Source organism: Hypanus sabinus, chromosome 27 (genome assembly GCF_030144855.1).
Source record: "Hypanus sabinus isolate sHypSab1 chromosome 27, sHypSab1.hap1, whole genome shotgun sequence".
Lineage (NCBI taxonomy): Eukaryota > Metazoa > Chordata > Chondrichthyes > Myliobatiformes > Dasyatidae > Hypanus > Hypanus sabinus.
In genome coordinates this window covers 28,011,476-28,026,958 of record NC_082732.1, presented here as the reverse complement: position 1 = coordinate 28,026,958, position 15,483 = coordinate 28,011,476, and the positions used below count along the sequence as shown (strand labels likewise).

The window sequence follows — 15,483 nt, the reverse complement described above, 5'->3', positions numbered from 1 at the left end:
AACATAGCATTCCCACAGCCCACTGATCCCAAATGTACATCTTTGGAATGTGGGAGGATACCCACTTGGTCATGGGAGCACGTAAAATACCCTTACAGGCAGTGACAGGAATTGAACCCTGATCGTGATCACTAGGACTGTAAAGCCTTGCAGTAACCACTACCGTGCCACCTTATTACGCTCCAGATTAAACTCAGCCAGCTCCATTGAGTACACTCACCTGCTTTTGGACTCTAAAAACACTCTATTCTCAGATTCCCAGGTGGAAAAGAACACTCCAAGATGTTTTCAAAATCTCATTGAGAGAGTGCAACATGTCCGCTGGCTCCTGGGAATCCCCAGCCCAGGACCACTTAAAATGACAGAGAAGCATCCAGAAAGACCCCAGGCACTTCAGTGGAGACACAAGGGAATGGCAAATCCTGAAGAGAGGTTTCAAATTGAAACAGCAACAATTCCTTTCACCTGTCATAAGGTGGGCTTTGGGAATGGTCCCAAATGCAAGACACAGACACTGAAGTACCAGGGACAGGACTAGGTGTATCAAGGAAGCAAGGGAAATGGGGAAGAAATGACGCTGGACAAGACACAGGTCCTGGACAAGGCATGGGCTAGGACCAGAGTAGGAAAGTGGGACCTGGACCAGGAACTAGGAACCTGGACAAGGACTCCGAGCCAGAGACTGGACAGGGATCCGGAACCAGGGTCTTGACTCAGGCTCGGACTCTGGATCCAGAAGAGGACTGGATGTGGCAAGGCAACGGGACTGGACGTGGGGGGGCAGGACGCTGGAATCCAGGGCTGGACGAGGACATGAAGCCCAGACTTGGTCATGATTGAGGGAGAGCAAAGCAGAAGTGGGGAGAGGCGTAGCTGGACACGGACACTGGCCTTGGACGAAACCACGACTCAGGGCCTGGGCTACGACTTGGACTTGGACTGGAACCTCCTCGGAGCCTTGGACTGGAGCACAGGAACACAGAACAAAGCCGGGACCCCTCCTTGGGAATAGGACATAGGGCCAGGACTCACACACGAAACACAGAATCAGGACCCCTCCTTGGGGACAGGACGTAGGGCCAGGACTCATACACAAAACACAGAACCAGGACCCCTCCCTTGGGAACAGGACGTAGGGCCGGGACTCATACATGGACACGAAGCACAGGGACACAAAGAGACAGTTCCAAGCTCAACGATAGGTATTTTCTTCTGTTGACGTGGCAAGGCTCCAGTCTCACTCCTGCAGCTGAACTTGATGGCGATACAGTTGAGGATGCAGGCGTGGGTAGCCAGCAAGGCTTCAGAGGGAAGGGAACAGTCCAGCCTCCAGGTAACAACAAAGGCAGCCTGACTTACCCCACAGAGGCGAGGACAGGACACCAACAAGACGAACCAGCACCTACACTCGAACCCAGGGCCACGTATATTCCCTGCCCCAAGATGAGAATCAGGTGCCTATGATTAAGCCCGAATTGAACAAGGGACAGCCGGAAAACCTGGAGTCTTCAGTCCATGGACCAGACTGTGAACCGGAACACAGACATCACCCCTCAGAGGCTAACTGACCCAGGGTTCCTCCAGCAGAATTTTTGCTCCAAGCACTTCAAGTTTTTCAATTGGAAGTAAGGGATAGCAAAGTGAAAGCAGTGGAAAGAGTCACAACAGCCCATCCAGCTCCCTCACCTGTCACTGTGTGTGCAGATCACCTCAGCACCCACAGGGCAGAAGCAAGTTATCCTCAATGCTCAATGACAATCTGACAAGGAAACAACACTGACATCTATTTGACAAAGTAGAAATTACATGGGTTTGTCTGCTAAATCAAACTGGCTTCGATATCCAGCAACTCAGTCTGTTTCTCAATCATTAGCAACTTTCTGGAAGATGTCATGACTGTGAATCCCAGTTAGAGGAACCTTCAGGACCTGAAGTCAAAGGGTGCAGATTTGCTGAATTTTTGCTTGAGTCAGCAGACTGTTTTCAGAAGTGTTTGGCAACATGAGCAGGTACTTTCTGTTCTGTGCTAAATTTGCAACTGTGTCTGATTATCCTAGGCTGAGGCACATCAAAAAGAAAAGAGAGACAATTATGAATGTTGATTCTCAATGAGTGAAAATATTTCATTTTCAACCAATTTGATCAGTTGTAAAGTGTTCCCGGATGTTAAATTCAGTGAAAGATTGAAACAAGGATTGCATATAGCTGATTCACAAATTGACTAAGGGAGCTTCAGTAGTGCCTTCTGTCTCCTGTCCTGAAGGTGTTGACCCTCACTGGGATCAGTCCCCTCCCCTGAGGGTGCTGACCCTCACTGGGTTCGGACCCCTCCCCTGAAGGTGCTGACTCTCACTGGGTTCAGACCCCTCCCCTGAAGGTGCTGACCCTCACTGGGGTTCAGACCCCTCCCCTGAAGGTGCTGACACTCACTGGGGTTCAGACCCCTCCCCTGAAGGTGCTGACCCTCACTGGGTTCAGACCCCTCCCCTGAAGGTGCTGACTCTCACTGGGTTCAGACCCCTCCCCTGAAGGTGCTGACCCTCACTGGGGTTCAGACCCCTCCCCTGAAGGTGCTGACCCTCACTGGGTTCAGACCCCTCCCCTGAAGGTGCTGACCCTCACTGGGTTCAGTCCCCTCCCCTGAAGGTGCTGACCCTCACTGGGTTCAGTCCCCTCCCCTGAAGGTGCTGACTCTCACTGGGTTCAGACCCCTCCCCTGAAGGTGCTGACCCTCACTGGGTTCAGTCCCCTCCCCTGAAGGTGCTGACCCTCATTGGGGTTCAGACCCCTCCCCTGAAGGTGCTGACTCTCACTGGGGTTCAGACCCCTCCCCTGAAGGTGCTGACTCTCACTGGGTTCAGTCCCCTCCCCTGAAGGTGCTGACTCACTGGGGTTCAGACCCCTCCCCTGAAGGTGCTGACCTTCCCGGGGGTTCAGACCCCTCCCCTGAAGGTGTTGACTCTCCCTGGGGTTCAGACCCCTCCCCTGAAGGTGCTGACTCTCCCTGGGGTTCAGACCCCTCCCCTGAAGGTGCTGACCCTCCCTGGGGATCAGACCCCTCCCCTGAAGGTGCTGACGCTCACTGGGGATCAGACCCCTCCCCTGAAGGTGCTGACCCTCACTGGGTTCAGTCCCCTCCCCTGAAGGTGCTGACCCTCACTGGGTTCAGACCCCTCCCCTGAAGGTGCTGACCCTCACTGAGACTTGGTTGGACTGCTCTCCGCTCTCCACCCTCTACCTTTCATAATTCCGAATACCTCTATTAATTCTCTTCTAAATCTTCCGCACTCTAATGAAATTTGCTCACTTTCTTTTGTCATTTCAGGTAACTGGCCCCTCATCATAGTTTGGTAGTCTTCCCTACCCTTTGCAAGCTGGATCCAACGCAGCAGAAATTAGAAGACTGTGGTGGAAACTGCTCCAAGTATGCATTGTTGTGAACAAGTACAGGACAAGGAGCAGGGCATTCCAATACTGAAGGCTGGTTGTTGGGTATTATAATGCATTATGGAATGGTGACAACATATTAATTTATCTTCATTTCTATACCAGTAAAGAAGAGATTAGGGAAAATGAAACTGAAATTATATGTGTAGGAAGCAATGCTACATCAGACTCCACCATCTTCTCCTTTCCCCACCTTCCTTTTCTTTCCTAAGTTAGTAATGTTATCTTCTGGCTCCATCACCTGGTGCATTTTGTTAATCGTACGTAGGCTAATCTTGGCTAGTTGTTTGCGATTAGTCAATCGGAAGAGCGAGTGGATGAGCTGATTGGAACACACAGTAGCCAGAGAGATGTACCTGTGGCTCCCTCTGGTGCTGAGCATTAACATTGCTGAAGAGGAAATGGGTTAAACTGCGTTATGTGTACTGAAAGACAATCTCAGGGCAAAGACACCAGAGATCCTTAACCTGCTCCAGGCTGAAGAAAACATGATTCAAAAAGTTTAGGGAGGGGAAACCTATTCCACGGAAAGGATAACTTCCAACCTTCTCATGTTCTCAACCCAAGCTCCTCAGTCCAACCTGAGGATAACCTGGAGAAAAGACCTTCAGTGACTCTACCACTATCCCAAAGACACTGATGTAAACTGTCACTCAAAGCTGGAGAACTAGTTGAGGTCACTGGACTTGTTGACTGATCCTGATTAATGTAATAGATTTCCAGCATCAGCAGAATCTCTTGTGTTTCAGTATAATTAAATAAGTGACTCAGAAGAGCAGCATATAAGGACCTATTTAATCTCATTTTAACCAAGGCCCTTACTGTGTCATTCATATTCAAGTTAACAATCATTTACAAGTGAAATGGGTTCTTATCTAGCAGTCGGAGTAAAGATTAATATAGTTATAAACATTTTTTCCTTCCCTACTCAAATTGTGGGATTGATTTGGTTAAAAGATGGTTTTGCTGAGCTAATTAATGCCCCTGTTGCCCTGTTCCCTTCAGTGACTTCACTCCACCAACACAATCCGTTAACAATCACAGTCAATTTGACAAGGCTCTTCTATCTTTGCAATAGAAGTTATCGTGGATTCTGGAAGTCAGAAATAAAAATGAAACATCGAAGATGTTAATCAGAGTTAATGTTCAGGTCAGTGGCATTCATTTGGAACATTCTGATGACTCCTACTGAGTATTATTCTTTGCTTCAGTGACAACATTTTCATATTTACCCATCACGTAATAAAGAATGTGTGTCCTTCCTCCTCCCCTAAAATGGTTTTATGGGAAGATGTTTAATATTGGCATGCTAACCTAATCCAAGTGTCCAAGACTTAATTACCTGTTTCCACATAATTGGGAAGCTTGTTAGTGTAAAAGACTTGCATTTATACAGCTCTCAACATCAAGACATTCCAGATAAAGCAGTGACTTGTGTATTTTATGAAGCAGTGACTTTTAGGATTCAAGCTTCTATTTGTTCAGGGCTAAAGAGTTATGTAGAAAGGTTAGGTGAGGCTGACAGAGGGAATATTAAGTGGAAAAATGTGATGCTGTTCATTTCTATGAGGGTTATGATTCCGGGAATGAAGGGGTTAACACATGAGGCATGCTTAGCAGCTTTGGGCCTGTACTCACCGGAATTTAGAAAAATGTGTGTGTGTGTGTGGGAGGGGGGGGACCTCATTGAATGTTGAAAGGACTAAATAGGGTGGATGTGGAGATAATGTTTTTTATGATGGGGGAATCTAGAAAAAGAAGGCACAGCCTCAAAATTGAGGTGTGAGCCTTTAGAACAGAGGTAAGGAGGAATTATTTTAGCCAGAGACTAGTAAATCTGTGGAATGCTCTGCCACAGTCTGCGGTGGAGGCCAAGGCTGAGCGGATACTTAAGGCGGAAGTTAATCATTTCCTGATCGGTCAGGCATCAAAGGATATGGCGAGAAGACAGGTGTATTGAGTGGGATCCGGGGTCAGCCATGATGGAATGGTGGAGCAGACTCGATGGGCTGAATGGCCTAATTTTGCTCCTATGTCTTTTGGCTCTTTACAATTTATTCTAAACCCAGAGCTAATCAAGATTGACAGATTTTTGTATTACAAGGGACTCAAGTGATAAGGAGAAATATTGGGAAAGTGGTGTTAAAGCCATGAGTGGTGCTGGATCAGCCACGATCTGTCTGAGTAGCAGAGCTGGCTGCCTGACTTTCTCCGAATTCTTTTTTAAAAATTATATTGCTATCTAAAGAATGCTGATGTCTCTTTTTGGTCTCAGCTCCAAAGATCCCAAAAAGGTTTGGAGAAGGTTTGCCCAAGTTGTTAGTGAGCACAAGTTAATGTTAAAAAGCTAACTATAGTGCCACACTAATGAGTGGAAATTTTAACAAAAACTAATTAACTAGTGCCAGGGTTGGATGCCACCATACACTGCAATACTAGATGAAGCTTCTCTGTGATTAAGAAGTTCATTTTGTGACTTCAGAGAGAGGCAACAGAGTCATAAAAAGGGCTGAGTTAAGGAATGCACAATTCATCCCATTACTTACCTCATTTAATATGTGTATTTGCCTTGTGATAGAGCAGAGCTGAGGGAACTTTGGTGTGTATTAAACATTCTTTCTGCCTCAGTAAAGCACCCAGCATGATCAAAGACCCTACCCACCCCAGATCTTGTTCTGCCTCTCCAATCGGGCAAAAGAAACAATAAGCCTGAAATTATCAACCACCAGGCTCAAAGGCAGTTTCTATCCCACTATTATCAGACCTCTTGTACAATAAGGTGCACCTCTGACCTCACAATTGACCTCATTGTGACCTTGCTACTTCTCTGTAGCTGTTACACTTTATTCTGCATTGTCATAGTTTTACCTTGTTCTTCCCCAATGCACTGTGTAATGATCTGATCTGTAAGAACAAGACATTTCACTGTATCTTGGTGCATGTGACAATAATAAACCAATAACAAACCTGCCCTGAGAAACAGCACAAATGCATGAACCCATGCGCGTCTGTACGTTACTTGCCTCTTAGTGAACTGTCACTGGGTTCATGCATTGAATTAACACAATTTATTTAACTGTAAGATTTCTTCAGCAGAGGAGGCAAGTGGGGCAATAAATCCCTGTGAACCCCTCTCCTGGGTACATTGTTTGATGATCCCTTGAGACACCACTCAGAAAGTCAATGGTGGTCGAAAGGATTAGCAAGCACCTTGTGAAACAAGCAAGGTGCTAACAACCTGGTTGGCCACAGACAACAAGCACCCTTATTCTATCCTTACTCAAGTTCCAAGCATGACCATTGTCCAGCACCAGCACTATGGATTGTGATCTTTAAATTGGGACAATGGCTTAGCTTCTCTTTCCCTGACTCAAATTGCAATGAACAATACTCACTGTTGCCTATAAGCCAAGATCAGAGATGGAACCTGGAACTGTCATCTCCTTTAGTAAATCACTGGCCCACCCTCACCTCATTCTGAATTAATTGTCTCATTAACCTACCTTCTCTATCTTACATAGGATAAGGAATCTCCTATACTGATTGAGGTTCACAAGAACTGTAGGCTGGGAGGTTATGAATGCAGTATTAAAATGCAGTGCCTCATGTGAAGATGATGAACTATTCAAAAGAAAATATTTCACACTCACAGTTTATCAACTCTATCCTATTACCGGCCCTTGTCAACACATGGGATAGGGCCTTGACTTAGGGAACATCTTATGTGGTTGAACAGGCCATAATGCTGGAAATAATCTTGGATGCATGGCTACTTCAACTCTTGTTGACTACCTGTTGGTATTATATCTTACGTAACCACAATCCGTGTCTAGGGACCCACACTAGCTGTCATTCAAGTCTGAGTGAAGTGGAGACATATTACTTGTATCCCATTCCCATGCATATCACTGGCACTAATTAATTAATTCTCATTTGTAATATTTGTATTACATATATATTTATGCATTTATATTCCAGAGGGTCTGGCACCAATAAAAAAAGAAATTAGTCCATCACTCCCAATTCTTTTTGTGCAATGGAGATTTGGATTGTGGAGATCTTGGAAAAATGCAAACCTTCAGCTGGATACCTCAGCAGTAAATTCCTTGAATGGTTTGTATCTGGAACTCCTACTGTCAGTTGTCCACGAGGAGTGGAGTGTGCTCCTCACCTTCCTCATCAGGAGGGATCTCATAAATAACAAACAAAGAAGAGTACAAGCACCCGACGAAAGAGGTCAGACTGGCAAAGTACATCACCCCACTGGCACTGCCAACCACTGATGTTAGTGGGCCCATTACAATGGAAACGATGATCTGCGCCAGGAAGTATTGACAGCTCAGGAGTGAAATGTCTACGCCCATCCCTCGTTTAGTCCCATTCGCATGTGGTCCTACAAACTAGACAAAAATATACTGCATGTTAGAGACAGGCGCTTATCTGCATTAGTCTTTGTAGAAGAACAATGGAATAACTAATCAAAAAAAAGTCAATGATAATCTCTGAAAAAAATTCTAGGGTGAATCAAAGTGATACAGATAAATATCGTCAATTCCAGTCAGATCTCCAAGAGGACCACAACCTTGTGATGGGGTTTGGAGGCTTGCGTGCCTCAATGATCTGGAGAGCTATGTTGGCTGGAGTCAGGACAGACCTTGTGATTTGGATCTTGGTAGGGTCCCCATGACATATAGGTCAAAGGGTAGAGGCCAGACTGAGAGTGGTCCACTGGTCCTCCTTGGTGGGAGGGGAGAGTTCAGCTCAGGGCTGACTACCCTGACCAGTTTTACAAAATTATTACAGAAACAGAAATGAAGAATCCTTCTATAGTTGTGTGCAACTGTATGGAGAGAGAGAGAGAGATAGAGGACCTTCATTGTTGCTCTGAATGCCAGCAGTGTAATGGGCAGTAAGTACCCTAGCAATACAGCACAAGGTAAAGTTACACAGTCATAAAGGCAGATAGAAGATGGGTTAGTCACAGAATAAAGTTCCCTTTATATTGCTTCAGTCCAAATACAACAGAAGTTAGATTCAAACTTTGTCCCATTAAACACTTTCAGGGCAAGTGTAAATCAAAATGGAGTGGCATTACCATTTTCCTCACCATCTTATAGCACAAGTTCTCACATTGTTAAACTTCTAAATCGGTTACCAAATTAACCCCCTTTTATCAGACTATTTCACAACTTCAAGATATTGCTTAACTGTGACACTGGAATAACCCAGGATATCTCTCTCTCTCGCTCTCTGATTCGCCATTTCTGCCTCTCTAGGGATCAGATAGTTGGTGAATCCTAACAAGCATGAGTAACATTAAACGCTTGGCTCGAACTCACAAAATAAGCAGAGACAAAAATAACTCAAAGGCTGTTCTCCGAGGCTGGTTGGACGCAGCTTAGTTTCTAACCGTGTCATTTGCGTGATGTGAGCGCACACCTTTGTTGTGAGTTTATACCTTTTTGCTCTGGTAGTATTCGCACAGCAGCGAGTAGGGCAGAGTGCAGAGTGAAGAAAACAGGACCCCATATGTAACGCAAAGTGACAAAAGAACATAACTGTTCCGGGACAGTGTGGCAATGCCAGTGCCAATTCCAAAGCATAGGTAGCCAAAGAAGTAGAGAGTTCGGATACTGAAGTACTCTTCAAGCTTCTCCAACAGTGCTGTAGAGAAAAAGGAAAACATGATAGAATGCTAGATCACGGCCGCTGGGGGAAATGGTTGAGTGGTCATGCTTTGAGGGGTTTAATTGTGGTGTGTATTGGGTGCTCTGGATTAGTTGGTTCGTAGAAAATCAAAATGATGAGAAATCTGCAAAAACCAAAGCACAGAACGTGAAGAGAAAGAGACAGAGCAAACGCTCGTGCAATGGATTACGGTTTGCTGCCTTCGGGTGCGATAGGTGGTGGCGCGTCATATAATACTGGCACACACTGAGTGATGCTCCGCTTGGCCACTGACAAACTGGGCACTGTTTTAGATGTGGCCAAGTGGAGTGTTGGCATTAACGGGTGGCAGCTGTTAAATGGGCATCATAAGTGATGCTGCTCCCCACTCGGCAGTGGGCAAATTAATTACAAGGATTACACTCCGAGCAGAGAATTTCAGATCCAAAATCCCAGATTTAGACACTTTCTGAAAGAATGTCACTCCCCGGGTTTGGTTCCACATTTTGATAAGGACTGTTGCCTCTGAAAGAGGCTGTGGTTCAAATTTGCCGAAGTTCAGATCTTACTCTCTTGGTAAAATGGGTTTCACAATCTCTGCACAGAAACTCTTTGATTGTGACTTTCAAACGGAGGGCTACCTACACACTCGAGCAACCCATAGCTTGTACAAAATCATAGCGAAAGCAAGAAGAAACCGAACCATCTGAATTACACACTGAAAATTATGCCAATTTTCACCAGACAATTTTAGAGAAATGTTTTGAGATCTTAGACACTGGTCATACTTGAAGAAAGCGCTTAATGTTAGATATTTTGACAGAATTGACTTCGTACATCCTATTGTCCATTCCTGTCCTCTTTTTACAGGGAAATCCTCTATGAAGTGCCAAAGTTAGAAACAGCTCAGGGTAACTTTTTTTTAAAACTGAGCCACATGGATACCCTATTCACAGAAAGCACCATGACAGGAAATACTCCCTCAGTCACCATGCCCTTTCCATAACAAGTACACAAACAGCTTTGGCACCCTGCCCATCACAGCAAACATGGTCAGCTTTCACAATGGCAGATATAGCCACAAACAAAATAAAATGCCTGGGGCAAACATGTCCACCGCATCCACAACAAACGTGACCAGTCTGCCATTGTGTGCATTCCCTTCTTGCCCACATGAAGAATATTTTTGCTTGGGACTAAAGGACCTCACTACTTTACCCAATTCCTTCAATTTAAAAAAAAATCACTCTAAAATCAAGTTTCTCCAGCTCCAAATAAGCTATCATTACCTTCCCTTATGCAGCAGGATCTCAGGTACAATATCCCAGAATTGCATATCTTCCCCATTAACAACAGATGGACAAATCCAAGACATGAAGCTACTGGGGTCTCATTACTGTACTGGATCTGAAATAGGATTGGGTGTCTGGAAGTCCTCTATAATTGTCCTCCAAGATATCCTGAAGTGGGAGGGTGAAGAGCCAGAGGTCGTGGTACATGTAGGTACCAATGACATAGGAAGGAAAGGGGAAGAGGTCCTGAAACGAGAGTATAGGGAGTTAGGAAGGCAGTTAAGAAGAAGGACCGCAAAGGTAGTAATCTCGGGATTTCTGCCTGTGCCATGCAACAGTGAGAGTAGGAATAGAATTAGGTGGAGGATGAATGCATGGCTGTGGGATTGGAGCAGGGGGCAGGGATTCAAGTTTCTGGATCATTGGGACCTCTTCTGGGGCAGGAGTGACCTGTTCAAGAAGGACGGGTTACACTTGAATCCTGGGGGGACCAATATCCTAGTGGGGAGGTTTGCTAGGGCTACAGGGCGGACTTTAAACTAGTAAGATGGGTGGGGCGGGAGACTATTTGAGGAGTCTATGGGAGAGGAGGTTAGTTCACCAGTGGAGCAAGTAAATAGACAGTGTGTGAGGGAGGAAAGGCAGGTGATGGAGAAGGGATGCGCTCAGCCCGAAGATGTAGGGGAGAAGAAAGAAAAGGATAATAAATTTGAATGCATTGTTAGGGATGGAAAGAGAGGAGGAGATGGAGAGTATCTTAAATGTATCTATTTTAATGCTAGGAGCATTGTAAGAAAGGTGGATGAGCTTAAAGCGTGGATTGATACCTGGAATTATGATGTTGTAGCTATTAGTGAAACATGGTTGCAGGAAGGGTGTGATTGGCAACTAAATATTCCTGGATTTAGTTGCTTCAGGTGTGATAGAGTAGGAGGGGCCAGAGGAGGAGGTGTTGCATTGCTTGTCCGAGAAAATCTTATGGCGGTGCTTTGGAAGGATAGATTAGAGAGCTCCTCTAGGGAGGCCATTTGGGTGGAATTGAAGAATGGGAAAGGTGCAGTAACACTGATAGGAGTGTATTATAGGCAAATTGGAAGAGCAAATGTGTAAGGAGATAGCAGATATTTGTAGTAAACACAAGGTGGTGATTATGGGAGATTTTAATTTTCCACACGTAGACTGGGAAGCTCATTCTGTAAAAGGGCTGGATGGTTTAGAGTTTGTGAAATGTGTGCAGGATAGTTTTTTGCAACAATACATAGAAGTACCGACTAGAGATGGGGCAGTGTTGGATCTCCTGTTAGGGAATGCGATAGGTCAGCTGACAGATGTATGTGTTGGGGAGCACTTCGGGTCCAGTGATCACAATAGCATTAGCTTCAATATAATTATGGAGAAGGACAGGACTGGACCTAGAGTTGAGATTTTTGGTTGGAGAAAGGCTAACTTTGAGGAGATGCGAAGGGATTTAGAGAGAGTGGATTGGGTCAAGTTGTTTTATGGGAAGGATGTAATAGTGAAATGGAGGTCATTTAAGGGTGAAATTATGAGGGTACAGAATCTTTATGTTCCTGTTAGGGTGAAAGGAAAGGTTAAAGGTTTGAGAGCACCATGGTTTTCAAGGAATATTAGAAATTTGGTTCAGAAAAAGAGGGATGTCTACAATAGATATAGGCAGCATGGAGTAAAGGAATTGCTCGAGGAATATAAAGATTATAAAAGGAATCTTAAGAAAGAGATTAGAAAAGCTAAAAGAAGATACGAGGTTGGTTTGGCAAATAAGGTGAAAGTAAATCCGAAAGGTTTCTACAGTTATATTAAAAGCAAGAGGATAGTGAGGGATAAAATTGGCCCCTTAGAGAATCAGAGTGGTCAGCTATGTGTGGAACCGAAGGAGATGGGAGAGATTTTGAATGATTTCTTCTCTTCGGTATTCACTAAGGAGAAGGATATTGAATTGTCTAAGGTGTGGGAAACAAGTAAGGAAGTTATGGAACCTATGACAATTAAAGAGGTGGAGGTACTGGTGCTTTTAAGAAATTTAAAAGTGGATAAATCTCCGGGTCCTGACAGGATATTCCCCAGGACCTTGAGGGAAGTTTGTGTAGAAATAGCAGGAGCTCTGACAGAGATCTTTAATATGTCATTAGAAATGGGGATTGTGCCGGAGGATTGGCGTATTGCTCATGTGGTTCCATTGTTTAAAAAGGGTTCTAGAAGGAAGCCTAGCAATTATAGACCTGTCAGTTTGACATCAGTGGTGGGTAAATTAATGGAAAGTATTCTTAGAGATAGTATTTATAATTATCTGGATAGACGGGATCTGATTAGAAGTAGCCAGCATGGATTTGTGCGTGGAAGGTCATGTTTGACAAACCTTATTGAATTTTTTGAAGAAGTTACGAGGAATGTTGACAAGGGTAAGGCAGTGGATGTAGTCTATATGGACTTCAGCAAAGCCTTTGACAAAGTTCCACATGGAAGGTTAGTTAAGAAGGTTCAGTCGTTAGGTATTAATGCTGGAGTAATAAAATGGATTCAACAGTGGCTAGATGGGAGATGCCAGAGAGTAGTGGTGGATAATTGTTTATCGGGATGGAGGCCGGTGACTAGCGGGGTGCCTCAGGGATCTGTTTTGGGCCCAATGTTGTTTGTAATATACATAAATGATCTGGATGATGGGGTGGTAAATTGGATTAGTAAGTATGCCGATGATACTAAGGTAGGAGGTGTTGTGGATAATGAGGTGGATTTTCAAAGCTTGCAGGGAGATTTATGCCGGTTAGAAGAATGGGCTGAACATTGGCAGATGGAGTTTAATGCTGAGAAGTGTGAGGTTCTACATTTTGGCAGAAATAATCCAAATAAAACATACAGAGTAAATGGTAGGGCATTGAGGAATGCAGAGGAACAGAGAGATCTAGGAATGACTGTGCATAGTTCCCTGAAAGTGGAGACTCATGTAGATAGGGTGGTAAAGAGGGCTTTTGGAACGCTGGCCTTTATAAATCAAGGCATTGAGTACAGGAGTTGGGATGTAATGCTAAAGTTGTACAAGGCATTGGTAAGGCCAAATTTGGAATATTGTGTGCAGTTCTGGTCACCGAATTATAGGAAAGATATCAATAAATTAGAGAGAGTGCAGAGACGATTTACTAGGATGTTACCTGGGTTTCAGCACTTAAGTTACAGAGAAAGGTTGAACAAGTTAGGTCTCTATTCATTGGAGCGTAGAAGGTTGAGGGGGGATTTGATCGAGGTATTTAAAATTTTGAGAGGGATAGATAGAGTTGACGTGAACAGGCTGTTTCCATTGAGAGTAGGGGAGATTCAAACTAGAGGACATGATTTGAGAGTTAGGGGGCAGAAGTTTAAGGGAAACACGAGGGGGTATTTCTTTACTCAAAGAGTGATAGCTGTGTGGAATGAGCTTCCTGTAGAAGTAGTAGAGGCCAGTTCAGTTGTGTCATTTAAGGTAAAATTGGATAGGTATATGGACAGGAAAGGAGTGGAGGGTTATGGGCTGAGTGCGGGTAGGTGGGACTAGGTGAGATTAAGGGTTCGGCACGGACTAGGAGGGCCAAGATGGCCTGTTTCCGTGCTGTGATTGTTATATGGTTATAATTGCACAGTGCAGGGACCCAGCACTGAGTCAGTAACGCAACAGAGGCTCAAAGTAAATGAGCCCAAAGGCCTTTCCTCCAATAACAATTAGAAATAAGGCAGCCATTATATTGCTGGAAGGGCTGTGTTTTTTTACTGGTGAGTTAGCAGAGGCTGTCAGATAGCCCAAAGGTTTAGGACTGTGGGGGTGGGGTCAGACTAGATCACGCAGGGGAATCAGGAAGGTTAGGGGACAGAGGGACTTGAGGGGAAGGGCGGAGCATCAGGGAGCTTGACAAGACAGCGGCAGTGACAATAAGGAAACTGGACGCATAATTATATGATAGGTGGCATCATAAACGCGGCCCCACAGTGGATTTGGAGGGATGGGTCTTTTGAACAAATGACTGAGTCCTGAAGAGGCGTCTCAGTCCGAAATGTCGACTGTTCATTCACTTCCACAGATGCTGCCTGACCTGCTGAGCTCCTCCAGCATTTTGTGTGTGTCGCTTTGGATTTCCAGCATCTGTAGACTTGCTCATGCTTACGACACACTTTCTGGCTTTGCTGATATTACGAGGCATATCACTACGATTTAGTAAATGGGTATTTTAATTCTAGTTCATGTAATGCATTTTGTCATTGGGTTGTTGGCCTGGTCACATATACCAGGAGGTTACGCACCCTACCTGAATACAGAGCAGCGCTGAACGCATAGATACACATTCCCCAGCAGCCCACGCTCACTCCGGTGTTGTACTTCTGGAATGCCTCCGAGTCGAGAGGTGCTTTGGGATCCCCCCCGTACACTACCTCCCCCATGAAGTCTGTGTAAAAAAGCAGCATGCCTTCAAAGGACAGCCATCCTGCAGAGACAGACAGAGCACACAGGTGATAAACAAGGAGCTCATGAAAAGGGCTCAGTAAATCTCATTTAAACATGCAGTACAGAACGAGACATACAGACAGGTTAGACCACTTGAAAGCTATTTTAAAAATTATCTGCAGCCTGTGGATACTGCTGAAAAAGCTAATATGTATTGATCATTTCTAACTCCTGAAGTGAAGGTTGTGAGACAACCTCTTGGACCCCTTCAGTCCAGTGGATGAAAGCACTCCCCTGAGAAGTGAGATCTAACGCTTGGACTCAGTAATGAGGCAGGAATGGCAATATAGTCAAGTCAAGTTTATTGTCATTTTGACCATAAACTGCTGGTACAGTACACAGTAAAAACGAAGCAACGTTCCTCCAGGAACCTGGTGGACCCTGGTGGAATATACACCCAGTGGCCACTTTATTAGGAACACCTGCTTGGTAATGCAGATATCTAATCAGCCAATCATTTGGCTGCAATTCAATGCTTAGAAGCATGCAGACATGGTCAAGAGGTTCAGTTGTTTTTCAGACCAAACATCAGAATGGGAAGAAATGTGATCTAAGTGATTTTGGCTGTGGAATTATTGTTGGCGCCAG

At 44.8% G+C, this 15,483-nt stretch overlaps 1 protein-coding gene across 7 annotated transcripts in view; it reads right to left on the bottom strand.

The window, feature by feature from the left end:
• Positions 1-3,563: 3,563 nt before the first annotated feature.
• The window catches only part of slc45a1 (solute carrier family 45 member 1), a 29,426-nt gene continuing 17,506 nt past the window's right edge, over positions 3,564-15,483 (bottom strand). For 6 of the 7 annotated variants that reach the window (XM_059952085.1, XM_059952084.1, XM_059952087.1 and 3 more), the window contains 3 exons: positions 14,699-14,875; positions 8,906-9,111; positions 3,564-7,847 (listed from right to left, as the gene is read on the bottom strand). In XM_059952085.1, the coding sequence (XP_059808068.1) occupies positions 7,584-7,847; positions 8,906-9,111; positions 14,699-14,875 (647 nt within the window). In that variant the 3' untranslated portion in view covers positions 3,564-7,583. The remainder of the gene's footprint in view (positions 7,848-8,905; positions 9,112-14,698; positions 14,876-15,483) is intronic. The other variant, XM_059952089.1, reaches the window with a different exon arrangement.